This window comes from Tachyglossus aculeatus, chromosome 11 (assembly GCF_015852505.1).
Source record: "Tachyglossus aculeatus isolate mTacAcu1 chromosome 11, mTacAcu1.pri, whole genome shotgun sequence".
NCBI lineage: Eukaryota > Metazoa > Chordata > Mammalia > Monotremata > Tachyglossidae > Tachyglossus > Tachyglossus aculeatus.
The window spans coordinates 17,439,771-17,467,237 of record NC_052076.1 but is presented as its reverse complement, the minus strand read 5'-3'; the positions used below and the strand labels follow the sequence as shown (position 1 = coordinate 17,467,237).

Below are 27,467 nucleotides of genomic sequence, written 5' to 3'. Positions count from 1 at the left end.
TTATTAAGTGGGCCAACGTGATAACCTTGTATCTATCTTAGTGCTTGGCACATAGTCATGGCTTAACAAATACCAAGATTACTATTAAGTGGGCCAACCTGATAACCTTGTATCTATCTCAGTGCTTGGCACATAGTAATGGCTTAACAAATACTAAGATTATTATTAAGTGGGCCAACCTGATAACCTTGTATCTATCTCAGTGCTTAGAACAGTGCTTGGCACATAGTAAGCGCTTAACAAATACCAAGATTATTATTAAGTGGCCAACCTGATAACCTTGTATCTATCTCACTGCTTGGCACATAGTAATGGCTTAACAAATATCAAGATTATTATTAAGTGGACCAACCTGATAACCTTGTATCTATCTCAGTGCTTGGCACATAGTAATGGCTTAACAAATACCAAGATTATTATTAAGTGGGCCATCCCGATAACCTTGTATCCATCCCAGTGTTTAGAACAGTGCTTGGCACATAGTAAGCGCTTAAAAAATACCAAGATTATTATCAAGTGGGCCAACCTGATAACCTTGTACCTATCTCAGTGCTTGGCACATAGTAAGTGCTTAACAAATACCAAGAGTATTAAGTGGGCCAACCTGATAACCTTGTATCTATCTCAGTGCTTGGCACATAGTCATGGCTTAACAAATACCAAGATTATTATTAAGTGGGCCAACGTGATAACCTTGTATCTACCTTAGTGCTTGGCACATAGTCATGGCTTAACAAATACCAAGATTATTATTAAGTGGGCCAACCTGATAACCTTGTATCTATGTCAGTGCTTGGCACATAGTAATGGTTTAACAAACACCAAGATTATTATTAAGTGGGCCAATCTGATAACCTTGTATCTATCCTAGCGCTTAGAACAGTGCTTGGCACATACTAAGCGCTTAACAAATACCAAGATTACTATTAAGTGGGCCAACCTGATAACCTTGTATCTATCCCAGTGCTTAGAACAGTGCTTGGCACATAGTAAGCGCTTAACAAATACCAAGATTACTATTAAGTGGGCCAACCTGGTAACCTTGTATCTAACCCAGCACTTAGAACAGTGCTTGGCACATAGTAAGTGCTTAACAAATACCAAGATTACTATTAAGTGGGCCAACCTGATAACCTTGTATCTATCTCAGTACTTGGCACATAGTAAGTGCTTAACAAATACCAAGATTATTATTAAGTGGGCCAACCTGATAACCTTGTATCTATCTCAGTGCTTGGCACATAGTAATGGCTTAACAAATACCAAGATTATTATTAAGTGGGCCAACCTGATAACCTTGTATCTATCTCAGTGTTTGGCACATAGTAATGGCTTAACAAATACCAAGATTATTATTAAGTGGGCCAACCTGATAACCTTGTATCTATCTCAGTGCTTGGCACAGAGTAAGCGCTTAACAAATACCAGGATTATTATTAAGTGGGCCAACCTGATAACCTTGCATCTATCCTAGTGCTTAGAACAGTGCTTGGCACATAGTAAGTGCTTAACAAATACTAAGATTATCATCAAGTGGGCCAACCTGATAACCTTGTATCTATCTCAGTGCTTGGCACATAGTGATGGCTTAACAAATACCAAGATTATTATTAAGTGGGCCAACGTGATAACCTTGTACCTATCTCAGTGCTTGGCACATAGTAAGTGCTTAACAAATACCAAGAGTATTAAGTGGGCCAACCTGATAACCTTGTATCTATCTCAGTGCTTGGACATAGTAAGTGCTTAACAAATACCAGGATTATTATTAAGTGGGCCAACCTGATAACTTTACATCTATCTCAGTGCTTGGCACATAGTAAGCGCTTAACAAATACCAAGATTAGTAAGTGGGCCAACCTGATAACCTTGTATCTATCTCTGTGCTTGGCACATAGTAAGCGCTTAACAAATACCAAGATTAGTAAGTGGAACAGCCTGATAACCGTATATCTATCTCAGTGCTTGGCACATAGTAATGGCTTAACAAATACCAAGATTATTAAGTGGGCCAGCCTGATAACCTTATATCTATCTCAGTGCTTGGCACATAGTAAGCGCTTAACAAATACCAAGATTATTATTAAGTGGGCCAACCTGATAACCTTGTATCTATCTCTGTGCTTGGCACATAGTAAGCGCTTAACAAATACCAAGATTAGTAAGTGGAACAGCCTGATAACCGTATATCTATCTCAGTGCTTGGCACATAGTAATGGCTTAACAAATACCAAGATTATTAAGTGGGCCAGCCTGATAACCTTATATCTATCTCAGTGCTTGGCACATAGTAAGCGCTTAACAAATACCAAGATTATTATTAAGTGGGCCAACCTGATAACCTTATATCTATCTCAATGCTTGGCACACAGTCATGGCTTAACAAATACCAAGATTATTAAGTGGGCCAGCCTGATAACCTTATATCTATCTCAGTGCTTGGCACATAGTAATGGCTTAACAAATACCAAGATTATTATTAAGTGGGCCAACCTGACAACCTTATATCTATCTCAGTGCTTGGCACGTAGTCATGGCTTAACAAATACCAAGATTATTAAGTGGAACAGCCTGATAACCTTATATCTATCTCAGTGCTTGGCACACAGTCATGGCTTAACAAATACCAAGATTATTATTAAGTGGGCCAACCTGATAACCTTATATCTATCTCAGTGCTTGGCACGTAGTCATGGCTTAACAAATACCAAGATTATTAAGTGGAACAGCCTGATAACCTTATATCTATCTCAGTGCTTGGCACACAGTCATGGCTTAACAAATACCAAGATTATTAAGTGGGCCGGCCTGATAACCTTATATCTATCTGAGTGCTTGGCACATAGTCATGGCTTAACAAATACCAAGATTATTAAGTGGAACAGCCTGATAACCTTACATCTATCTCAGTGCTTGGACATAGTAGGCGCTTAACAAATACCAAGATTATTAAGTGGGCCAACCTGATAACCTAGTATCTATCTCAGTGCTTGGCACATAGTCATGGCTTAACAAATACCAAGATTATTAAGTGGAACAGCCTGATAACCTTATATCTATCTCAGTGCTTGGCACACAGTCATGGCTTAACAAATACCAAGATTATTAAGTGGGCCGGCCTGATAACCTTATATCTATCTGAGTGCTTGGCACATAGTCATGGCTTAACAAATACCAAGATTATTAAGTGGAACAGCCTGATAACCTTACATCTATCTCAGTGCTTGGACATAGTAGGCGCTTAACAAATACCAAGATTATTAAGTGGAACAGCCTGATAACCTTATATCTATCTCAGTGCTTGGCACACAGTCATGGCTTAACAAATACCAAGATTATTAAGTGGGCCGGCCTGATAACCTTATATCTATCTCAGTGCTTGGCACATAGTCACGGCTTAACAAATACCAAGATTATTAAGTGGGCCAGCCTGATAACCTTATATCTATCTCAGTGCTTGGACATAGTAGGCGCTTAACAAATACCAAGATTATTAAGTGGGCCAACCTGATAACCTAGTATCGATCTCAGTGCTTGGCACATAGTCATGGCTTAACAAATACCAAGATTATTAAGTGGAACAGCCTGATAACCTTATATCTATCTCAGTGCTTGGCACATAGTAATGGCTTAACAAATACCAAGATTATTAAGTGGAACAGCCTGATAACCTTATATCTATCTCAGTGCTTGGACATAGTAGGCGCTTAACAAATACCAAGATTATTAAGTGGGCCAACCTGATAACCTAGTATCGATCTCAGTGCTTGGCACATAGTCATGGCTTAACAAATACCAAGATTATTAAGTGGAACAGCCTGATAACCTTATATCTATCTCAGTGCTTGGCACATAGTAATGGCTTAACAAATACCAAGATTATTAAGTGGAACAGCCTGATAACCTTATATCTATCTCAGTGCTTGGACATAGTAGGCGCTTAACAAATACCAAGATTATTAAGTGGGCCAACCTGATAACCTAGTATCGATCTCAGTGCTTGGCACATAGTCATGGCTTAACAAATACCAAGATAATATTAAGTGGAACAGCCTGATAACCTTATATCTATCTCAGTGCTTGGCCCATAGTCATGGCTTAACAAATACCAGGATTATTATTATTCTAAGGCAGGTGGGGAGGGGGCTGAGAGGGGTGCCCACAACCACCGACCACGTGCCTCGCTTTGGCCTGAACCACCCCGGGAAGGGGGGGGGGGGGAACCGACCCCTCTTTCAGCCTCTCGTCCCGCCCAGTGTGGGGGTCGGGGGTCCTGTCCAGTCCGAGGTTGTGTCCGGTGCTGACCCCGGTGCTGGGCTCAGGGGTCTCCTCGCCCCGGTCCTCAGGAGTTGCCACAATGCAGGGGTGGTCGCCTCCCCCCCCCCCCACCCCGCCTGTGGACGTGGCCAGCAGGTGCGGACGACAAGGCCGGCCTATAAATAAGGAGGGGGCTGCAGTGGACGGCTTGGGGGGTGGGTGAGCACTGCGCCAGAGGGTCGGGGCGTACTGGACGCCCTTCAGACACCATCCTCTAAGCTCGGGATGGACGGGCCGGTGGCTTTGGAGGTGTGGAGCAGCCCGGCTCCGTCCCCCGAAATGTCCAGGACCTCCGGACTGGCCAGCGCCGACGCCATCCTCAGCCGGGAGCTGGAGGAAGGTGCAGTTGCCCCGGGGGAGACGTCTTGGACGCCCCATCCCTGCCCCTCCTACCTCACTCGGGGCCGAGATGCTGCTGAATTATACCAACGATGGCATTTGTTAAGCGCTTACTATGTGCAAAGCACTGCTCTAAGCGCTGGGGTGGCCTGGAATGCCCCCAATCCCTCTGCCCATCCGCCGAGCTCGCTCTCTTCCTCCCTTCAAGGCCCTGCTGAGAGCTCACCTCCTCCAGGAGGCCTTCCCAGACTGAGCCCCTTCCTTCCTCTCCCCCTCGTCCCCATCTCACCTCCTTCCCTTCCCCACAGCACCTGTATATATGTGTATATGTTTGTACATATTTATTACTCTATTTATTTATTTTACTTGTACATATCTATTCTATTTATTTTATTTTGTTAGTATGCTTGGTTTTGTTCTCTGTCTCCCCCTTTTAGACTGTGAGCCCACTGCTGGGTAGGGACTGTCTCTATATGTTGCCAATTTGGACTTCCCAAGCGCTTAGTACAGTGCTCTGCACATGGTAAGCGCTCAATAAATACGATTGATTGATTGATTGATTACAAGGTGATCAGGTTGTCCCCCGGGGGGCTCACAGTCTTCATCCCCATTTTACAGATGGGGGAACTGAGGCCCAGAGAATAATGATGATGATGATGATGGTGTTTGTTAAACGCTTACTATGTGCAAAGCACTGCTCTAAGCAGTGGGGGGGATACAAGGTGATCAGGTTGGCCCCCGGGGAGCTCACAGTCTTCATCCCCATTTTACAGATGGGGGAACTGAGGCCCAGAGAATAATAATAATGATGATGATGGTATTTAAGCGCTTACTATGTGCAAATAATAATAATAATGACGGCATTTATTAAGCGCTTACTATGTGCAAAGCACTGCTCTAAGCGCCGGGGGGGGGGCTGCAAGGTGATCAGGTTGCCCCCCGGGGGGCTCACAGTCTTCATCCCCGTTTTACAGATGGGGGAACTGAGGCACAGAGAATAATAACAATGATGATGGTATTTGTTAAGTGCTTACTATGTGCAAAGCACTGCTCTAAGCGCTGGGGTGGCTGCAAGGTGATCAGGTTGCCCCCCGGGGGGCTCACAGTCTTCATCCCCATTTTACGGATGAGGGAACTGAGGCACAGAGAATAATAATAGTGATGATGGTATTTGTTAAGCGCTTACTATGTGCAAATAATAATAATAATGATGATGGCATTTATTAAGCGCTTACTATGTGCAAAGCACTGCTCTAAGCGCCGGGGGGCTGCAAGGTGATCAGGTTGCCCCCCGGGGGGCTCACAGTCTTCATCCCCATTTTACAGATGGGGGAACTGAGGCACAGAGAATAATAACAATGATGATGGTATTTGTTAAGCGCTTACTATGTGCAAAGCACTGCTCTAAGCGCTGCGGAGGCTACAAGGTGATCAGGTTGTCCCCCAGGGGCCTCACAGTCTTCATCCCCATTTTACAGATGAGGGAACTGAGGCACAGAGAATAATAACAATGATGATGGTATTTGTTAAGCGCTTACTATGTGCAAAGCACTGCTCTAAGCGCTGGGGAGGCTACCAGGTGATCAGGTTGTCCCCCGTGGGGCTCACAGTCTTCATCCCCATTTTATAGATGGGGGAACTGAGGCCCAGAGAATAATAATAATGATGGTATTTGTTAAGCACTTACTATGTGCAAAGCGCTGCTCTAAGCGCTGGGGTGGCTGCAAGGTGATCAGGTTGCCCCCCGGGGGGCTCACAGTCTTCATCCCCATTTTACAGATGAGGGAACTGAGGCACAGAGAATAATAATAGTGATGATGGTATTTGTTAAGCGCTTACTATGTGCAAATAATAATAATAATGATGATGGCATTTATTAAGCGCTTACTATGTGCAAAGCACTGCTCTAAGCGCTGGGGAGGCTACAAGGTGATCAGGTTGTCCCCCGGGGGGCTCACAGTCTTCATCCCCATTTTACAGATGAGGGAACTGAGGCACAGAGAATAATAATAATGATGGTAATTGTTAAGCGCTTACTATGTGCAAAGCACTGCTCTAAGCGCTGCGGAGGCTACAGGGTGATCAGGTTGTCCCACGGGGGCCTCACAGTCTTAATCCCCATTTTATAGATGAGGGAACTGAGGCACAGAGAATAGTAATAATGATGATGGTATTTGTTAAGCGCTTACTATGTGCAAAGCACTGCTCTAAGTGCTGTGGTGGCTACAAGGTGATCAGGTTGTCCCCCGGGGGGCTCACAGTCTTAATCCCCATTTTACAGATGAGGGAACTGAGGCCCAAAGAATAAAAATAATAATGATGGTATTTGTTAAGCGTTTACTATGTGCAAAGCACTGTTCTAAGCGCTGGGGAAGCTACAAAGTGATCAGGTTGTCCCCCGGGGGGCTCACAGTTTTAATCCCCATTTTACAGATGAGGTAACTGAGGCCCAGAGAAGTGAAGTGACTTGCCCAAAGTCACACAGCTGACAGTTGGCGGAGCTGGGATTTGAACCCATGACCTCTGATTCTCTTTCCACTGAGCCACGCTGCTTAAGGTTCCGGCCAGGCACTGATTTTGGGTGGGGGGCTGCTGGGATCCCGGGGATGGGGGAAGGTGACCAGAGTTGAATTTATGGAATTCCGGAGAGGATGAGACCAAGGATGGGAAAGAGCTGCTATGATACCGGGGAGGAGACGGGGGAATGTTTGGTTTTGTTGTCCATCTCTCCCTTCTAAACCGTTGTTGGGTAGGGACCGTCTCTATATGTTGCCAACTTGTACTTCCCAAGTGCTTAGCACAGTGCTCTGCATACAGTAAGCGCTCAATAAGTACGAATGAATGAATGGAGGGTGATCTAGGCCGGGAAAGGGCTCCTGTGAGCTGCAGAAAGGGGAGAGGGAGGAGAGGGATTAAGGCTGCTGTGGTTCCTGTTAGGAGCGTATTAGGGGGTGACGTGTGTGTGTTTTGGGGGGCTTCTGGGTCCCAGGGCTACTGTTGCCCAGATTTGCTTTGGGCACTGCTCGGATTCTGGTGGGGGGAGAAGGGGGCCGAGACGCGGTTGTCATCATCATCATCATCATCAATCGTATTTATTGAGCGCTTACTGTGTGCAGAGCACTGTACTAAGCGCTTGGGAAGTCCAAATTGGCAACATATAGAGACAGTCCCCACCCAACAGTGGGCTCACAGTCTGAAAGGGGGAGACAGAGCACAAAACCAAACATGCTAACAAAATAAAATAAATAGTAATAAATATGTACAAACATATATACAGGTTGTCATTTAGGTCAGAACTGCTGTCTCTGGTCAGAGGGTGGCCTCTGCCGCTGCGCCGTCTGCGGAGATGGGTCCGTCTTCCAGGCCGGATCTGATTCCGTTCCCTGACTGTCCCCAAACCTGCCCGGCCCCCAGCCCCTGGGGAGGGGGCTGCCTCACGAGGGTCCATCCCCTGGGAGAGAGGGCCGGAGGCCCAGCTCGCACTCCAATTACAGCAATTAGGGCCACAGAGCTGATGAGGGGAGCGACAGGCCTGGGTGGACGGGGAGAGCAGGGTTGGGGTGGCGGGGGGGGGCTACCAGGTGGACGTGCCAGACTGCACGCAGGCTAGAAGGCTCACGAGGTGGGAGGGGATGGGTTGGGGGGCTGCTCTCAAGAAACCACCCCTCCCACATGCCAGGAGCTTTCCACCCGCTGCCCAGCTTTGGGGGAATCTGGGGGGACGGATTAGACAAAGCCTCATCCTTTGCATTTACCAGCTTGGCCCAGGAAGCCTGCCCCCGCCCCTCCGCCTGGGGTTGATCAGTCAACGAGTGGTATTTATTGAGTGTTGGCGGTGGGCAGAGTACTGGGCTAAACACTCGGGACAGTACAGTATAACAGAGTTGGTTGTCCCTGGGAAATAGCCCCCCCACCCCAAGGCAATCAATCATATTTACTGAGCGCTTACTGTGTGCAGAGCACTGTACGAAGCGCTTGGGAAGTCCAAGTTGGCAACATATAGAGACAGTCCCTACCCAACAGTGGGTTCACAGTCTAAAAGGGGGAGGCAGAGAACAAAACCAAACATACTAACAAAATAAAATAGAATAGATATGTACAGGTAAAATAAATAGAGTAATAAATATGTACAAACATATAAGGCAGAGGAATATCCCCACCCCCGCAGCTCCGGAGAAATTGGGTCAAGTCAGTTTTCCATGGGGAGAGGGATGGGGGTCCTGAAAAGGACTCTAACTGGCATCGCTCTCCTTCGGGGGTGAGGGTCTTTGGAGGCCAGCCCCCTCCCTTCTCATCTCTGGGTCTGCGTGAGGCAGCTATATCAGAGGGCAGGACAAATAGGGCCCACCTTTCTTCCCACCCCCTTACCGTACCCCTCTGCGATCCGGACTTGAGGCTGCTTTTGCCGGGGGGGCGGGGGTGGTAATGCCATCCCCGGTGGGCATCCCTAACTGGCACCACCCTGCTCTGTCCTTCCGTGCAGTGCTCTGCTCCGAGAGGGTGGGCCGGATCACCCAGACCTATCGTGACATCGACGCCGTCACCAGCCTCTTAGAGGAGGTAGGTCCCCCCCCCCCCGCCCCACCCTCAACCCCCTTGGACAAATCTGGACATTGCTGGGTCCCAGACGGGGCTGCCTCTGCATGGGCCTGGAGGTGGGGTGGGGACAGGGGAATCCGCCCGGGTGGGAATTCTGGTTATCCCCAAACTCCGGGTGGTGACGCCTGAGCCCTATCCCATCAACCCCCAGAAAGAGCGGGACCTGGAGCTGGCGGCCTGCATCGGCCAGTCGCTGCTGAAGCAGAATTCCTCCCTGACTGAACGCAACGAACTTCTGGAGGAACAGCTGGAGCAGGCCAAGGAGGAGGTGGGGCCTGGGGCCAGCAGACAGAGGATCTCATCCGAGACAGGGGAAGGCTCAGGGGGAGGACTGGGGGCGAGGAGAGGGGAACAGTGGCTCCAGAGGGAGTGAGGGAGGCTAGGACAGCAGATTTGCTGCCGGCGGGGGCCCTTGGTAGTTCCCAGTGACACTCTGCTTTCCCCATCCTGTTTCCCTTCCTTTCCATCCAAACGGATCGACCACAAGGGTCTGGACCTGGGTTCTAATCCCAGCTTTGCCGCTTGTCCGCTGTGTGTCCTTGGGCAAGTCACTTAACTTCTCTGAGCCTTAGTTATCTGGTCAGAAAAATGGGGATTAAGACTGTGAGCCACATCTGGGTCACGGATTATGTCCAACCTGACTAGCTTCTATCAATCCCCTTGTTTAGTACAATGCCTAGCTTAACCGGTATCATAAACACCACCCTCAAAACATACTTGTCGCTGTGACTTGCGTTCTGAATTAACCTCCTTTCGGATCTCCCTGCGTCCAGTCTCTCCCTTCTCCAGACCTCACTTCACTCCCTTGCTTGCATCATCTTTCTAAAACAGCATTTTTGCACAAGTCTCCTCCCACGCCCAAAACCTCCAACGTTTATCCGTTCTCCTAGCTCCCGTTTTGTTGTCTGTCTTCCCCCTTGTAGATTGTGAGCCTGTTGATGGGTAACAGATCCTTCTAGACTGCAAGCCCACTGTTGGGTAGGGACCGTCTCTATATGTTGCCAACTTGTACTTCCCAAGCGCTTAGTAAAGTGCCCTGCACACAGTAAGCGCTCAATAAATATGATTAAATGAATGAATGAATTAGCTTTAAAGTATTCCATTAGCTCTCCATCTTGCCCACACTCTCTCGCTACACCCCAGCTCTTACTCTCCATATCCCCCAACTTCACCTTCTTGTCCTCGACTCTCCCGCCCCTGACTTCTTACTCACCCCCTTTCATTCATTCATTCAATCGTATTTATTGAGCGCTTACTGTGTGCAGAGCACTGTACTAAGCGCTTGGAAAGTACAATTCGGCAACAGAGACTATCCCTACCCAACAACGGGCTCAGAGTCTAGAAGGGGAGACAGACAATAAAACAAAACAAGTAGATAGGCGTCAATACCATCAAAATAGATAAATAGAATTATAGATATATGCACATTAATAAAATAGAGTAATAAATATGTACAAATATACGCAAGTACGGTGGGGGGCCAGAGGGAGGGAGTAGGGGAGTGGGGAGAGGGAGTGGGTTCAAATTCTAGCTCCGCCAATTGTCAGCTGTGTGACTTTGGGCATATCACTTAACTTCTCTGTGCCTCAGTGCCCTCATCTGTAAAATGGGGATTAAGACTGTGAGCCCCACGTGGGACAACCTGATCACCCTGTATCCCCCCAGCACTTAGAACAGTGCTTTGCACATAGTAAGTGCTTAACAAATACCACCATCATTATTATTCTCTGTGCCTCAGTTATCTCATCTGTAAAATGGGGACTAAGACTGCGAGCACCCCTGTGGGACAACCTGATCACCTTGTAACCTCCCCAGCGCTTTGAACAGTGCTTTGCACGTAGTAAGCGCTTAATAAATGCCATTATTATTATTATTATTTCCCAAGTGCTTAGTACAGTGCTCTGCACATAGTAAGTGCTCAGAAAATAAGAATGAATGAATATGAGCCACTGACTGACCGCTCTCCCTCACCCGCTGTAGATCGCCCAGTTGCGGCATGAGGTGGCCATGCGTGATGACCTCCTCCACCTGTACACCAACACCACGGAGGACAGCGAGCCTCCCAGCGCCACCGCCACCCCGTGAGTGTCCGGCCCAGCCGCACCCCCAGGGCAGCTCGTGGGCCTCTGGGAGCTCCCTCCGGGGCCCCCGGTGCCTCAGTTTCCTCAGAAATGGAGGGGAACCACCGCTGTCCTTCCGCCCCACCCTCTGTCCCCCGCAGGTTGCGGCGCAATGACTCGTCAGTGTCCCTCCAGCACAGTGTCCAGCTGGACGTGCTGCAGCAGAAGCTCAGGGGGCTGGAGGAGGAGAACCGGCAGCTGAGGCTTGAGGTGAGGTGCGAAGGGGAAGAGGGCTTCCCTGGGGTCCGAGTTCGAGGTCCGACATTGTCCCGCCTCCAACACCCTAGGCCACCAGCATCGCCACGGAGACCTCCCAGTACGAGGATCAGGAGCAGCAGCTGATGTTGGATTGCGTGGAGCAGTTCTGTATGTGGGCCAGCTTTTGGGATGGAGGGGACAAAGGGGGCTTGTTTTTGGGGGGAAGGAGGAGTTCGACGGGGAAGTCAAAAGGGCTTGGGAGTCACAGTGTGACTTCTAATCCCCGCTTCACCTTCACCAGATTACCTTCTGGGTGATCTTGGGCAAGTCACTTAATTTGCCTCAGTTCCCTTGTAGGCGAAATGGGGATTCAATATCTGTTCTCCCCTCTACTTCAAATGCGAGCCTCGTGTGGGACCTTATTAACTTGTGTCTACCCCAACACTTACCATCATCATCAATCGTATTTATTGAGCGCTTACTATGTGCAGAGCACTGTACTAAGCGCTTGGGAAGTACAAATTGGCAACATATAGAGACAGTCCCTGCCCAACAGTGGGCTCACAGTCTAAAAGACTTACTATGTATCAAGCACTGTGCTAAGTGCTTAACAAATACCGTCTTTATTATTGTTATTATCGGGGGGAGATGTCGAGGGGGATCTGGGAGAAGGGGTCGAAGGGCTTCTTGGGGGGGAATGAGAGTTTCAAGTGGGGAGGGGTGGAGGGCCTGGGGATTTTCGAAGGGGATCTGGAGGGAGGAAGTCGAGATCAGTGTGGCTTAGTGGATGGAGCCACTATATGTTGCCAACCTGTACTTCCCAAGCGCTTAGTACAGTGCTCTGCACACAGTAAGCGCTCAATAAATACGATTGATTGATTGGAGCACAGGCCTTGGAGTCAGAAGGACCTGGGTTCTACTCCTGGCTCCGCCACGTATCAGCTGTGTGATCTTGGGCAAGTCACTTCACTTCTCTGTGCCTCAGTTACCTCATCGGTAAAATGGAGATTGAGAATGTGAACCCCATGAGGGACAGGGACTGTGTCCAACCCGATTTGCTTGTATCCACCCCAGCGTTCAGTACAGTGACTGGCACGTAATATGTGCTTAATAAATGTCATTATTATTATCTACCCCAGTGCTTGGAACAGTGGCTGACACTTAGAGCAGCAGCGTGGCTCAGTGGAAAGAGCCCGGGCTTTGGAGTCAGAGGTCATGGGTTCAAATCCTAGCTCCGCCAATGGTCAGCTGTGTGACTTTGGGCAACTTCTGTGTGCCTCAGTTACCTCATCTGTAAAATGGGGATGAGGACTGTGAGCCCCCCATGGGGCAACCTGATCACCTTGTAACCGCCTCAGCGCTTAGAACAGTGCTTTGCACATAATAAGCGTTTAGTAAATGCCATCATTATTGTTACTTAACGAATACAAAAAAAAGAGGCTCCCAGTGGTGAGGGGAGTTTGGGATGGGGAACGTATGGGGGGGGTTATGTGACTGTGGTGTCCACCCCAGCTGAGGCGAGCCACCAGGTGACAGTGCTGTCGGAAGAGCTGTCACGCAGGGTGGAGGAGCAGGCACGGCAGCAGGAAGAGATCAGTCAGCTCCTGGGTCAGATCGTGGGGCTGCAGAGCCGCTGCCGGGCGGTGAGCGAACCCCCCTACCAATGCCCACTCCCCAGGCCACCCCCCGGGGGAGGCCCCGGATGGGTTACGTGGATGGGCAAAATGTGAGATCGCTGGAGGGCAGTGGGTAACGTGGGCAGGGCGGTGTCCCGGGGAGGCGAGGGGTCTCGTGGGCCGGTGGGAGGTGGGATCCCGGGGGGCCGCGGTGGGTAACCTGGGCCGGCGGGGGTCTCTGCAGTTTGGGACAGAGAGGGACGAACTGCAGCAGCACCTGGCGGCATCACGAGAAGTCCAGCAGCAGCTCCGCACCGAGGTCCGTCCCATCCCTCCCTGGTTCAGTCAGTCAGTCGTATTTATCGAGTGCCTGCTGTGTGCAGAGCACTGAATTAAGCATTTGGCAGAGTACAATATAAAAATAGAGCAGCCTGGCCTAGAGTCAGAAGGATCTGGGTTCTAATTTGATTCCGCCACTTAGCAGCCGCCAAGCTAGCTCTCTTCTTCCCTTCAAGGCCTTACTGAGAGCTCATCTCCTCCAGGAGGCCTTCCCAGACTGAGCCCCTTCCTTCCTCGCCCCCTCGTCCCCCTCTCCATCCCCCGCATCTTACCTCCTTCCCTTCCCCACAGCACCTGTATATATGTATATATGTTTGTACATATTTATTACTCTATTTATTTTACTTGTACATATCTATTCTATTTATTTGATTTTGTTAGTATGTTTGGTTTTGTTCTCTGTCTCCCCCTTCTAGACTGTGAGCCCACTGTTGGGTAGGGACTGTCTCTATATGTTGCCAGCTTGTACTTCCCAAGCGCTTAGTACAGTGCTCTGCACACAGTAAGCGCTCAATAAATATGATTGATTGATTGATTGTGACCTTGGGCAGGGCACTTCACTTGTCTGGGCCTCAGTTCCCTCACCTGTAAAATGAGGATTAAGATTTTGAGCCCCATGATAAACAGGGACCGTGTTCAACCTGATTATCTTGTATTTACCCCGGCACGTAGACCAGTGCTTGGCACATAATAGCAGTAATAATAATGGCATTTATTAAGCGCTTACTATGTGCAAAAGCACTGTTCTAAGCTCTGGGGAGGTTATAAGGTGATCAGGTTGTCCCACGGGGGGCTCACAGTCTTAATTCACATTTTCTAGATGAGGTAACTGAGGCACAGAGAAGTTAAATGACTTGCCCAAAGTCACATAGCTGACAATTGGCAGAGCCAGGGTATGAACCCATGATCTCTGACTCCAAAGCCCATGCTGCTTCTCGTATTCATTCATTCATTGTCATATTTATTGAGCGCTTACTGTGTGCAGAGCACTGTACTAAGTGCTTGGGAAGTACAAGTCGGCAACATCTAGAGACGGTCCCTACCCAACAGCGGGCTCACAGTCTAGAAGGGGGAGACAGACAACAAAACAAAACATGTAGACAGGTGTCATGTCCTCAGAACAAATAGAATTAAAGCTAAATGCACATCATTAACAAAATAAATAGAATAGTAAATATGTACAAGTAAAAGAAATAGAGTAATAAATCTGTAAATATATACAAGTGCTGTGGGGAGGGGAAGGAGGTTGGGGGGATGGGGAGGAGGAGAGGAAAAAGGGGGCTTAGTATATAGTATGTGCTTAACAAATACCATCAGCAGCAGCATTCCCTGCCCACAAGGCGCTTACAGTCTAGAGAAGCAGCATGGCTCAGTGGAAAGAGCACAGGCTTTGGAGTCAGAGGTCATGGGTTCAAATCCTGGCTCCACCACTTAGCTGTGTGACTTGGGGCAAGTCACCTCACTTCTCTGTGCCTCAGTTACCTCATCTGTAAAATGGGGATTAAGACTGTGAGCCCCACGTGAGACAACCTGTTCACCTTGTAATCTCCCCAGCGCTTAGAACAGTGCTTTGCACATAGTAAGCGCTTAATAAATGCCATTTTTATTATTATTATTAGAGAAGGAGGCACTTTCCCATCCCCACACCAGAGAGCAACCCTGGAGATTCAGGGTTGGTCCCGGGCCGGGAGGAGGGGTTGTCTGAAGGTGCCCATCTGAGGGTTCCTGGCCGGTGTTGCCCGTAGCTTCAGGATCTGCAGGAGAAGTATGCCGAATGCCGGGCCATGCTGAGCGAGGCTCGGGAGGAGCTGAGAAACCAGCGGAACCGTGACCTCCCCAGCAGCACGGTCAGCCACTACAGCAATCTGCACGCTCTGCCCCTGGTGAGCCTTGGACCCCCTCCCCGTTGCCTCTGGGACCTGCCCCCATCCCCTCGGTCTCTCTGACCCCCCATTCTCCTACTTCCAGGACTCTCTGGCGGCGGAGATCAAGGGGACAATGAGGAAACGTTCTGGAAGCCAGCTGTCCGAGCATGGGTGAGGAGCAGGGGCTCGGTTCGGGTAAGGCGGGACGGGGGGTGCAGGTGGGAATGCATTTGTTCTCCACTGCTCCCTGTCCCTGCTCTGTGTCTTGTTCTGGTCTTGGGGGGCTCACGCCTGCAGCCACTGGTTTGACTGCCCTTCTCTTCTCTCTTGGCTGCCAGTACCTTGCGCCGGGCCTTCGAGACCGTCAAGGCCGTGAACCAGGGCAGACGAGCCAGCTCAGTCCCCGGGACCCCCCAGCACCTCCCTGGCTCCCTGCAACGCAGCCAGCCCGGGACCCCGCACTCCGTGTTGGACCCCGTTAGCGATGCCTCTGGGGAACCCCCGTGAGTCGAAGGAGGGGGGCTGTTTGGGTGATAGACGCGGAGTGGGTGGGTGCATCGCGAGGGGCTGCCCAAATCCTGCAAACCCACCCTGACCCAATTGGAGCCATGGGTGGGGGGAGTTGGGCACCAAGGACTCAAAAGCTCCCTCCCCACTTTTCAGGAATGAAACATCCCCCGAGGAGGAGGTGGCGGGCGTCCCTGGTGACGAGGCCTTGGAGCAGGTGCTGCGGCAGCTGGAGGCCTGGCAGGTGACCCAGGGGACAGAGCGGGTACCGAGGATGCCCAACAGGGATGGAGACGGCTTCACTGGGCTCCCCGGGAACGACTGCTACGAGCTCCCAGGCTCTGGGCTGTCCCTAGGCTCGCTGGTCTACCTGCCTGAGAAACTGCAGATTGTGAAGCCCCTGGAAGGTAGGGGGTATTGGTCATCTGGAAGGGGCATCACCCATAGGGTGGGGCACCAATTAGGCAACAGTATTGAGGGCCTGCTGATGTCCTGGCACTGTACCGTGTGAAGGCTTGGGAGAGTTCAGTAGGAGGAAGACACCCGTCTTCTGCCCTCAAGGAGTTGACACTTCAGTAGGGGAGAGACAGACAAATTATTTCCAAATAGAGCAGGAGGAAGAACAAGGACCAGACAGATAGTTGGGTAAGTGGGTTGGGATGAAATAACTGAATAGTACACACATGCATGCAGCATATTCGCTATATTATTCATTCATTCATTCAATCGTATTTGTTGAGCGCTTACTGTGTGCAGAGCACTGCACTAAGCACTTGGGAAGTACAAGTTGGCAACATATAGAGACAGTCCCTACCCAACAGTGGGCTCACAGTCTAGAAGGGGGAGGCAGAACAAAACAAGACATATTAACAAAATAAAATAAATAGAATAAATATGTACAAATAAAATAGAGTAATAACTACGTACAAACATATATACATATATACAGGTGCTGTTGGGAGGGGAAGGAGGTAAGGCGGGGGGATGGGAAAGGGGAGGAGGGGGAGTGACTATAAGCAGTGACTATAAGCTCACTGTGGGCAGGGAATGTGTCTGTTATATGCACCTATATATATGTTTGTACAGATTTATTACTCTATTTTACTTGTACATATTTACTATTCTATTTATTTTATTTTGTTAATATGTTTTGTTGTCTGTCTCCCCCTTCTAGACTGTGAGCCCGTTGTTGGGTAGGGACCGTCTCTATATGTTGCCAACTTGTACTTCCCAAGCTCTTAGTACAGTGCTCTGCACACAGTAAGCGCTCAATAAATACAATTGAATGAATGACTGAATGTTGTACTCTCACAAGCCCTTTGCACACAGTAAGCGCTCAATACGAATGAATGAAGCAAGTGCTAAGGATGGGTGTAAATACATATGGGTTAAGGGTAGCTATTGTGAATTAATCAGGGAAGGCTTCAGGGAGAAGGTGGGATTTCAGAAATGGTTTGATGGAGAGACCAGAGATATGCCAGATGTGAATGGGAATGGAGTTTTAGGTAGGTGGGGGAGAAATGATTGAAGCTGATGATGGTAAGGAGTTTCTGTTTGATGCAGAGAGGACTAGGCAACCATTGAAGGGGATTTGAAGAGTGGAGAGGCATACAGAATGATTTTTTAGAAAAATGATCTGGGCAGCACAGCGAAATATGAACTGGACAGGATAGAGTGTGGAGGCAGGGAAGTCAGTGAGGAGACTGATTAATTTATTCGATCACTTATTAAGTGCTTACTATTTGCAGAGCACTTTACTAAGCGCTTGGGAGAGTAAAATAGAACAATAAACAGGCACGTTCCCTGCCCATAATGAGCTGATAATCTAGAGGATTTAGTTGTCAAGTTGGGATGTGACAAGTTCTTACCCCAGAGCAGTGGCAGTTTGGTTGGAGAGGAAGGGCTGGATTCTGAAGAAAGAACTAGCAAGGTTTGGTGAGTGACCTAATATGGGGATTGAAGGAAAGAGGGGAGTCAAGGATAGTGCTGTGGTTGGGGATTTGGAAGGCAGGATGAATGTTAGTGTTGTCATCAAAGTTGGAATAGTTAAAGCTTTCTTCGATGAAATTTTAATATAGACTAGTTATTTGAATGTATCATAAGGTGGAGGACAGAGGGATTTGGGAGGGAAGATAAGTAGTTCATTTTTGGAGTGATTGAGCTTGAAATGCTGCTGAGAATCTGTGCAGAGGTGTCCTGGATGCAGGAGGAGATGCCTGACTGCAGTAGAGGGAAGCGGTCAGGAGAGAGGATGGCAGAAAGGGGAGAGGAAGATATGGGAGTTATTCACATAGAGGTAATAATAATAATAATGATGATGGCATTTATTAAGCTCTTACTATGTGCAAAGCATTGTTCTAAGTGCTAGGGAGGTAACAAGGTAATCAGGTTGTCCCACAGGGGGGCTCTCAGTCTTAATCCCCATTTTATAGATGAGGTAACTGGGGCACAGAGAAGTTTAGTGACTTGCCCAAAGTCACACAGCTGACAGTTGGCGGAGCCGGGATTTGAACCCATGACCTCTGACTCCAAAGCCCGTGCTCTTTCACTGAGCCACGCTGCTTCTCATATGTAAGATGGGAGTAGCTGGTGGGAGAGCCACAAAACCAAATGGGACATGCTTCTGCTTGCTGTGGTGGGAAGTGGGCCAACATTGGTAAGCGCTCAATAAATGCCATCAGTTGAACTGAAGAGAGGGAAGATGTTCGCAAGCAATGTTGCAGGAAGGTGATCCAGGCAGAAGTGTTGTGAATCAACCCTAGGAGGAGAAGGAGACAGGGAGGCCAGTGAGGAGGCCAATGCTGAGCTCTAGCCAGGATGTGATGAATGCCCAAACTCGAGTGCAGGAGAGGACAGGGAGTGGGTAGATCTGAAAAATATGGTGAGGGAGAACCCTGGGTGGGGGGGGGGGGGGTCCTGGGGTTGGTCAGTGTCCAGGAGGGCTGACCTTGGGGTTCTCCCCAAAAACTTCTCCAAGGGACTCTGTCCTCTACCCCTATGGGGGTGGGCAGGGGCGGCTGGTTGGAGGGCAGGGGGGTCTCATGTTTAGGCGGTGGCCTCAGATACCTCCCCCTTTCACACAGGTTCTGTGACCCTGCATCACTGGCAGCAGCTGGCACAGCCCCACCTGGCTGGCATCCTGGACCCACGGCCTGGCGTCCTGACCAAGGACTTCCGGAGGCTGGAGGTGGATGCAGAGGAGGTTTACAACCTGCAGGACCTGGAGGAGGATGAGGTGGATGCTGTGGTCAAGGGCCGTTCCCCAGGTGAGCCCACCCAGGTCTGGGGTGTAGAAAGAGGGGTCACTGAGGAGGTATGTTCTACTCTTCCATCACAGCTCCACCTCCACTCTGCTTTTCTGCCCATCTCTGGTCAGGTGTCAAGAAGCCTTCCTCCGGCTCCTCCTCTGGCACACACTGTCTGGCCCTTCCTCTGTCTGCTGGTCTCCCCAACCCTCCCCAACCCCAGGCCTTCCTCTGCCTGTTCCCTTCCTTCCCCAACCACCCCCAGCCTCTTCTTCTGCTTGCCTGACCTCTCCTCATCCCCCGGTTGGCCCCTCCTCCCTTTTTGACAGAAGGATAGACAGTCATATTTCTTGAACACCTCCTATTTGTAGAACATTGTACTGACTACTTGGGAGAGTACAATAGAGTTAGGAGATATGATCCCTGCCTTCAAAGAGCTTACAGGGGAGGCAGACACAAAATAATACAGTGCTAGGTGGAAGAAAGAGGTTGGAAAGATGGTAAGAGACAGGATCTGAGCAGTGGAGTACGTAAGTTGATGCATACAAAGTGCGGCAGATGGCTGAAGTGCTGAAAGTTGTAGAAGGGAGCTTATGATCTTGGGGTGAAGAAAATTAGGGAAGGCCTCTTGGTGGAGGCAGGGTTTCAAGAGGCCTTGAAGATGGGGAGGGCTGGGTCCTGGCTGATTTGAAGGGGGAGAGAGTTCCAGGCCGAAGGTAGGGCATGAGCGAAACGGTGGAGGTGGGAATGTCAAGAATGAGGTACGAGAGTAGGTTAGCTTGAATGGAAGGAAGAGTGGGAGCCAGAGTGTAGTGAGAGGCAAGAATGGCTAGGTAAGAGGGAGTGAACTGATGGAGTGTCTGGAAGCTTGGGGTTAGGAGTCTTTGAGGAATGGGTAAGGAAAGGAATTGGTAATTATCGGAGGCTTTAAAGGAGTGGAGAGAAAGATGAGCTGGGCAGCAGACTGAAGTATGGACTAGGGAGGAGGGGGATTACCCGATAGAGTACCAGTGAGGAGCCTCATGTAATAGATAAGCTAGGATATAACCAGTGTCCAGACCAGGATGGTGGCCATTTGGATAGAGCGGAAGGGGCGGATCCAGAGAATGTTGTGGAGGAAAAGCTGATAGGATTTAATGACCTACTCAGTGTGAGAGTTGAGAGAGAGAGGGAAGAATTGAGGATAATGCCAAGATTTGTGGGCTTGTGAGACAGAAGTGGCGGTGGTAACTTTGATGGGAAAATTGTGAGGAGAGGGTTTGGGAGAGAAGATGAGTTCAGTTTTCTATATGTTGAGCTTGAGGTAGCTGTGGGACATCTGTGAGGAGATGTCCCGGAGATAAGAGGAAGGAGGAGAGAGGTTGGGGTGAGTGAGATAGATCTGGGAGTTATCAAAGGAGAAGGTTAAGGGACCCAGAGCCAAGCTTTGAGGAACACCTACAGATAAGGGGTAAGAGGCAGAAGAAAATAATAATAATAATAATAATTATGGCATTTGTTAAGCGCTTACTATGTGCAGAGCACTGTTCTAAGCGCTGGGGGGGATTACAAGGTGAACAAGTTGTCCCACATGGGGCTCACAGTCTTTATCCCCATTTTACAGCCAGTAAGAGGCAGAGAGGGAGAGATCAGGGTGGTAGAAAAATTAGGAGAGAATTTGTGACAACACCACCACCAATGTTAGAGAACGTTTCCAAGGGAAATATTTACTCCAGGGGAAATTACTTACACTCATATCTGTCTCTCCTTCTAGACTGTAAGCTTGTTATGGGCAGGGAACATATCAGCTAATTCTGTTGCTTTCTGCCAAGTGCTTAGTACAGTGCTCTGCAAATAATAAGTGCTCACTAAATACCATTAATTGAGTGGTCCACAGTGTCTAAGACAGCCAAGAATTTGAAGAGAATTAGGCTGCAATTGAGTCCATTAGACTTGGCAAGGAGGAGGAGAGCATAACTTTGGAGAGACCAGTCTATGTGGAGCGTAGAGGGTGGAAACCAGATTGGAGTAGCTTAAGAGTTGGAGGAAAGTGGAGGTAATAGGGGTTTAAGAGCTGTCTGAGGAGTTTGGATAGGAATGGGAGGAGAGATGTGAGGCAATAGCAGGGGTAGCCAGAGGAGGTTATTTTTAGGATAAGGGATTCATTTATTTATAATAATATCTACCCTCCCTCCAGTCCCTGTCCCCCTCCTGCCCCCGCCCAGGCTGTAAGCCCCAGACTGCAAGCTCATGGTGGGCAGGGAATGTGTCTATCAACTTAGTTATACTGTACTCTTCCATGAACTTAGTACAGTGCTCTGCACACAGTAAGCGCTCAATAAATATGATTGATTGATAGATAGGGGAGATATGGGCATGTTTGAAGGGAGAGGGAAAGGAGTTGTCAGAGAGAGCAGTTGAAGATGGTGGTTGGAGAGGGTAATAGAGTGAGTGTCCTTCTTGAATGAAAGTTTGTTGCGGGCAGGGAACATGCCTACCAACTCTGTTGTACTTTCCCAAGTGCTTAGTACAGTGCTCTGCACACAGTAATCGCTCAGTAAATACCATTGACTGAGTGTCACTGTTTATTAGGTGAGAGGAATGGGGGTAAAGATGGGGTAGAATTTGAAAGCTGGAAAGGAGCACCCCTTGAGAGATACCAGGGAAGGATAAGAGATTGGATGTAAGGGTGGGTGGGAGTTAGAAAAAGTGAAGGGAAGATTTTTGGGGAGCTCACACCTGATGACTTTAGTTTTGTCAACAAAATATTGGCCAGGTCATCAGGGGCAAGAGTAGGTAGGTGGGAGCACTGTCAGGGGTGGGTGGGGGTTCATCATCAATGGTATTTATTGAGCGCTTACTCTGTGTAATGCACTATATTAAGTATTTGGGAAAGGACAGTACAACAAAGTTGGTAGAGACTTTCCTGCCCCACAGAAGCAAGTTAGAGGTATGAAATAATTGCTGGGGTTTGGGGGTAATGGGCATGGGAATCGATGAGGGAGAAGTAGTAGTAATAATAATTGTACTTCCCAAGTGCTTAGTATAGTGCTCTGCACACAGTAAGTGCTCAATAAATACGATTGAATTGTGGTATTTATTCAAGTGTTTACTATGTGCCAAGCAGTAGGATAGTTACAAGATAATCAGATTGTAGTCCCTGTCCCACATGGGGCTCATAGTCTAGCGGGGAGGGAGAACAGGTAATTAGTTCCCATTTTAATCAATCAATCGGAGTTACTGACTGCTTACTATGTGCAGAGCACTGTACCAAGTGCTTGAGAGAGTACAATGTAACAAAGTTGAAAGACGTGTTCCCTGTCGAAAAGGAGCTTTCAGACTAGAGCACATTTTACAGATGAGGAAACTGAGGCTCTGAGAAATTAAGTGACTTACCAAGATCACCGGCCAAGGATATGAAGAAGAGATCCAGAGGTCTGTCCTTCTGGATCTTATCTCCTTTCTTCTCCTCTCCCTGCATCTCCCGGTGCATGGCCTTCAGCCTGGTCCTCGGTTGTTTGCTCCTGGTCATGCCTCCTCCTCTCCTTCCATCCCATCCCGCTCCCCGCTGCTTGCCCTTCCCTCCCATGATGGTGTCCTCCCCCCCATGATGGTGTCCTCCCCCTTTAACCTCGTGTTTCCTGTCCCGTTCCAGTGTTGCACCCTAACAATCTCCCCCAGACCCCGGCTACCCACACCATTACCACCTGCCGCCTTGCCCGCCCCACTTCCTCCGACGTCACCTCAGTCACCCACAGGTAAGGTGTCGTGACCCCCACCCTCCACCCCAACCTTCCTTCTCTTCCGCAGCCTGGCAGCGTGGCTCAGTGGAAAGAGCGTGGGCTTTGGAGCCAGAGGTCAAGGGTTCAAACCCCGGCTCTGCTAATTGTCAGCTGTGTGACATTGGGCAAGTTACTTCTCTGTGCCTCAGTTACCTCATCTGTAAAATGGGGATTAAGACTGTGAACCCCCCCCATGGGACAACCTGATCACCTTGTAACCTCCCCAGCGCTTAGAACAGTGCTTTGCACATAGTAAGTGCTTAATAAATGCCATCATTATTATTATATTGAGCCACCTCTTCCCTGCCCAGCACCCTGGGGCTCAGCGGCGTTGGCGGGGCCTCCGGCACAAGCAGGTGGAAAGCGGGCTGGGCATGGAGGGGAAGGGGCGTGCCAGGGGTTTCCCTGGTTCTTGGGAGGCAGGGGTGTGTGTTCCCCTCCTGCCCCTCCTTCTAAGGCTAAGGGAGAGGGAACAAAGGTCATAATAATAATAATGATATTTGTTAAGCACTTACTATGTGCCAAGTACTGTTCTAAGCGCTAGGGTAGATACAAGGTAATCAGGTTGTCCCACTTGAGGCTCACAGCCTTAATCCCCATTTTTACAGATGAGGTCACTGAGGCATGGAGAAGTTCAGTGACTTGCCCAAAGCCACACAGCTGACGAGTTGCGGAGCTGGGATTAGAACCCAAGACCTCTGACTCCCAAGCTCATTCTCTTTCCACTAAGCCACGCTGCTTCTCTGCTGTGGGCAGCTTTGCCTCAACCAGGGTTTAGGGGGTGGAAGAGAGGGGGCCTTGGGCCCTTCCAGCCCCTCCATGTCCTGCCAGGGTTGGCACCAAGTCACTGAGGCTCTGACGACACCCCTTCCCAGCAGATTCCAGGAGATTTAGCCCTTATGTCAGTCAGTAAATTGGATTTATTGTACGCTTACTATGTGCAGAGCACTGTAAGCGCTTAGAGTACAATATAACAGACACATTCCCTGCCCACAACAAGCTTACAGGCTAGAGGGGGAGGCAGACATTAATGGATTGGGGGGAGGATGGGAGACAGGGATGTTATGACGTGGTAGTTGAGGCGTTACTACTTTGTCCATTTGAATATCTTATCATTCGTTGGACCCCTAACCCTGGAAGGAAGCTTAAGAAGGATCCTATGATCCAGCCCCCTCCCTCCAGGCAGGTGCCAACTGAACCCTCTTTGGTCAATCAATCAATCGTATTTATTGAGCGCTTACTGTGTGCAGAGCACTGTACTAAGCGCTTGGGAAGTACAAGTTGGCAACATATAGAGACGGTCCCTACCCAACAGTGGGCTCACAGTCTAAAAGGGGGAGACAGAGAACAAAACCAAGCATACTAACAAAATAAAATAAATAGAATAGATACGTACAAGTAAAATAAATAAATAAATATGCAAAAATAGTAATAAAATTTGGTGGGTTGATAGGGTTTGACATGGAGGGAGGGGTCAGTTGTCCCGAGCTGGTTGTAGTGTAGTGAACAGAGCACAGGCCTGAGAGTCAGAAGTTGTGGATTCTAATTCCGGCACCGCCATTTGTCTGCTGTGTGACCTTGGGCAAGTCGTTTCACTTCTCTGGGCCTCAGTTACCTCACCTGTAAAATGGGGACTGAGACTGTGAGCCCTACATGGGACCAACCTGATTTGTTTGTATTCCCCTCAGTGCTTCTTAGTCCAGTGCCTGCACATAGTAAGCGCTTAACAAATATCACAGTTATTATTATTTTTATTATTATTACTTTCCCAAGCACTTAGTACACACTGTAAGCACCAATAAATATGACTGAGTAAATGAACTGGACACTACCCTGCTTTCAGAGTCTTGTCCTGGGGCTCCACCTCCCCAGAACTAGCCTGGCAGGAGAGGAGGCACTGAGGAGGGGGACTGGTGGGGAGGTGGAGGGGATGGAGGATGCTGTGTAGGATACAGACCGGGGCCTGGCATTGTTGTCCTGGTGTCTGCCGAGTGTAGGGTATGGTACTAAGTGCTTAGGAGAGTCCTCTGGACTGTGAGCTCGTTGTGGGCGGGAACGTGTCTGTTTTTTTGTTGTATTGTTCTCTCCCAAGCATTTAGTACAGTGCTTTGCACACAGTAAGTGCTCAGTAAATGATTGAACAAATGAATGAATGAAGAGAGCATAACAAAAGCCAAACCTATTGTTCCCTATCCTCATGGGGCCTACACTCTAATGGGGGAGAGACAGAAAATATTTTCTTACAGTGGGGGCAGAAGGAAGAATAAGGATGCCCCTGGGAGTAGTAAACGTGGAAAGCTGAAAGAGGTGAGTAAATAGGGCACGTAGATAGATAAATGGAAGTATTTATTTCAATAAGTAGATAAAATTGGGTACAGAGATTGATCTCTAGAGTTGGCCCGTCAATTGATAGGAACATAGGTGCTGAGGAAGTGGATAGGAGTGCTACGATCTGGGAGTGGTGGGAGATCATCGGGGAAGGCTTCCTGGAGGAGGTGGGGCTTTAGGAGAGTTGTGAAGATAGGGAGAGCAGTAGTCTACCCCTCCAGTCTCCTCCTGGAATATTAATAATTGTCTTTTTAGCTAAACACTTACTGTGTGACAAGCATTATACTGAGCATTGAAGTAAATACAAGATAACTTGGTTGGACATAGTCTCTGTCCCTCAAGGTGCTCATAAAGAAGGTTTTGAACCCCCATTTTGCATATACAAAAGCAGGTTTAGAGAAATAGCCACCTGCCCAAGGTCACCGGGCAGCTGGGATTCGAAGCTCTGGGAGCTGCTACGGTCCATCCGGAGCCCTGAGGATCTTGGGGTCGATGTGCCATCCGGGGCCTTGGGTTTCACCTCTGCCGTGGACCGGTTAGGGCAGAAGGTCCCTGGGCAACACCCATCTCCACCAGCCCCTCACCAGCTCCGTCCCCTCTCTCTTTCAGCCTTTGCCATACCGTCGTTCCCTGCTGTGGCCCCTCAGAGAAGCTGAACCACGTCCCCACGTCGACCCCCTCCCTGCTGCTGCCGCCCCCGACGCTGCCCCCTCCTTCGTGCCTGGCTGAGCCTGCCAGCCCCGCCTTCTGCCACCTGCTCCCTATCCTGACTCAGCGTGGCATCTCGGCGGCCACCCCCCCGGACCCTCCGGCCCCAGCCTGGACCGTTCGCCCGACGGGCAGCTTTGGCCTCGCCCAGGCCCTGCTGAGAGACGTGAGGGACACCGGCGAGGGGCACGGAGACCCCCGCGGCTTCAGTCTCAATCTGGTGCGGAAACTGAGGCAGCTGGGGCTGGATCGGGTGGTGGCGCGGGGGACCGGGGTGGGGCAAGGGGAGACTCCGGAGCCCCCTGGGACCGGGCCCTGACCCCAGGGGTGGGAAGACCAGGGAAGCGGGGGGCTTCAGGGGCCTAGTTCCCTCCTCTCCTACCACCTGCCCAACCTGGGCCCTCTGGACCGACCTGTTGACCCTCAGCCCAGCCTGCGACATGCACTTTAACCCCTGTTTCACTTCCCTGTCCCCCACCCCCCTCATCTCCCTCAGGGCTGGTGGAGCGCGGGGTTGGGAAGGGAGAAGGAGAAGCCCCCAGCCCTCCCAACCACCAGGACTTAGTTGGTCTCGTCTGTAAATAAGAGGTTAATATATTTGCTAATGCACCCCCGCCTCAGCCTCCACCTCGCAGCCCTGGATGGTTTTTAATAAACCAGCGTTTTCGGAGTGGATTTTCTTTTTAATTGTTCATCTTCTCTACCTGGGGGGTGCCCAGGGCCTCTGCATCTCTCCCCAACGTGCCCCCTCACCGCCTCCTTCCCTCTCCTCCATCCTCCCCCTACCATTCATTCAATCGTATTTATTGAGCGCTTACTGTGTGCAGAGCACTGTACTAAGCACTTGGGAAGTACAAGTTGGCAACATATAGAGACGGTCCCTACCCAACAGTGGGCTCACAGTCTAGAAGGGGGAGACAGAGAACAAAACAAAACATATTATATAGAGAAGCAGTGTGGCTCAGTGGAAAGAGCCCGGCCTTGGGAGTCTTGGGAGTCTGAGGTCATGGGTTCAAAACCCAGCTCTGCCAGTTGTCAGCTGTGTGACTTTGGGCAAGTCACTTCACTTCTCTGTGCCTCAGTTCCCTCATCTGTAAAATGGGGATTAAGATTGTGAGCCCCATGTGGGACAACCTGCTCACCTTGTATCCTCCCCAGCGCTTAGAACAGTGCTTTGCACATAGTTAGCGCTTAACAAATGCCATTATTATTATTATTATTATTATTATATTAACAAAATAAAATAGAATAAATATGCACGGGGCCCCAGGCCTGCTGTGATGTCAGTAGAACCTTCACTTCTTGGTAAAGTTCAGCGCTTATGGGGATGATGGGGGAGTAGGGAGTAGCTTGGCTTAGTGGAAAGAGTACGGGCTTGGGAGTTAGAAGGTATGGGTTCTAATCCTGGCTCTGCCACCTGTCTTACTGTGTGACCCTGGGCAAGCCACTTAACTTCTCTGGGCCTCAGTTACCTCATCTGTAAAATGGGGATTAAGACTGTGAGCCCCACATGGGACAACCTGCT

At 49.4% G+C, this 27,467-nt stretch overlaps 1 protein-coding gene across 1 annotated transcript in view; it reads left to right on the top strand.

Moving 5' to 3' along the window:
• The window catches only part of HAP1 (huntingtin associated protein 1), a gene marked incomplete at its 5' end in the record, with an annotated part of 33,326 nt that extends 6,711 nt beyond the window's left edge, over window positions 1-26,615 (top strand). Inside the window, 14 exons of the mRNA XM_038754254.1 lie at window positions 9,140-9,216; window positions 9,407-9,523; window positions 11,236-11,336; window positions 11,477-11,585; window positions 11,663-11,741; window positions 13,086-13,216; window positions 13,434-13,508; window positions 15,274-15,411; window positions 15,497-15,564; window positions 15,732-15,896; window positions 16,057-16,307; window positions 18,984-19,166; window positions 22,780-22,882; window positions 25,844-26,615. Of these exons, the coding sequence (XP_038610182.1) occupies window positions 9,140-9,216; window positions 9,407-9,523; window positions 11,236-11,336; window positions 11,477-11,585; window positions 11,663-11,741; window positions 13,086-13,216; window positions 13,434-13,508; window positions 15,274-15,411; window positions 15,497-15,564; window positions 15,732-15,896; window positions 16,057-16,307; window positions 18,984-19,166; window positions 22,780-22,882; window positions 25,844-26,261 (2,015 nt within the window). The remainder of the gene's footprint in view (window positions 1-9,139; window positions 9,217-9,406; window positions 9,524-11,235; window positions 11,337-11,476; window positions 11,586-11,662; window positions 11,742-13,085; window positions 13,217-13,433; window positions 13,509-15,273; window positions 15,412-15,496; window positions 15,565-15,731; window positions 15,897-16,056; window positions 16,308-18,983; window positions 19,167-22,779; window positions 22,883-25,843) is intronic.
• Between the last annotated feature and the right edge of the window lie 852 nt (window positions 26,616-27,467).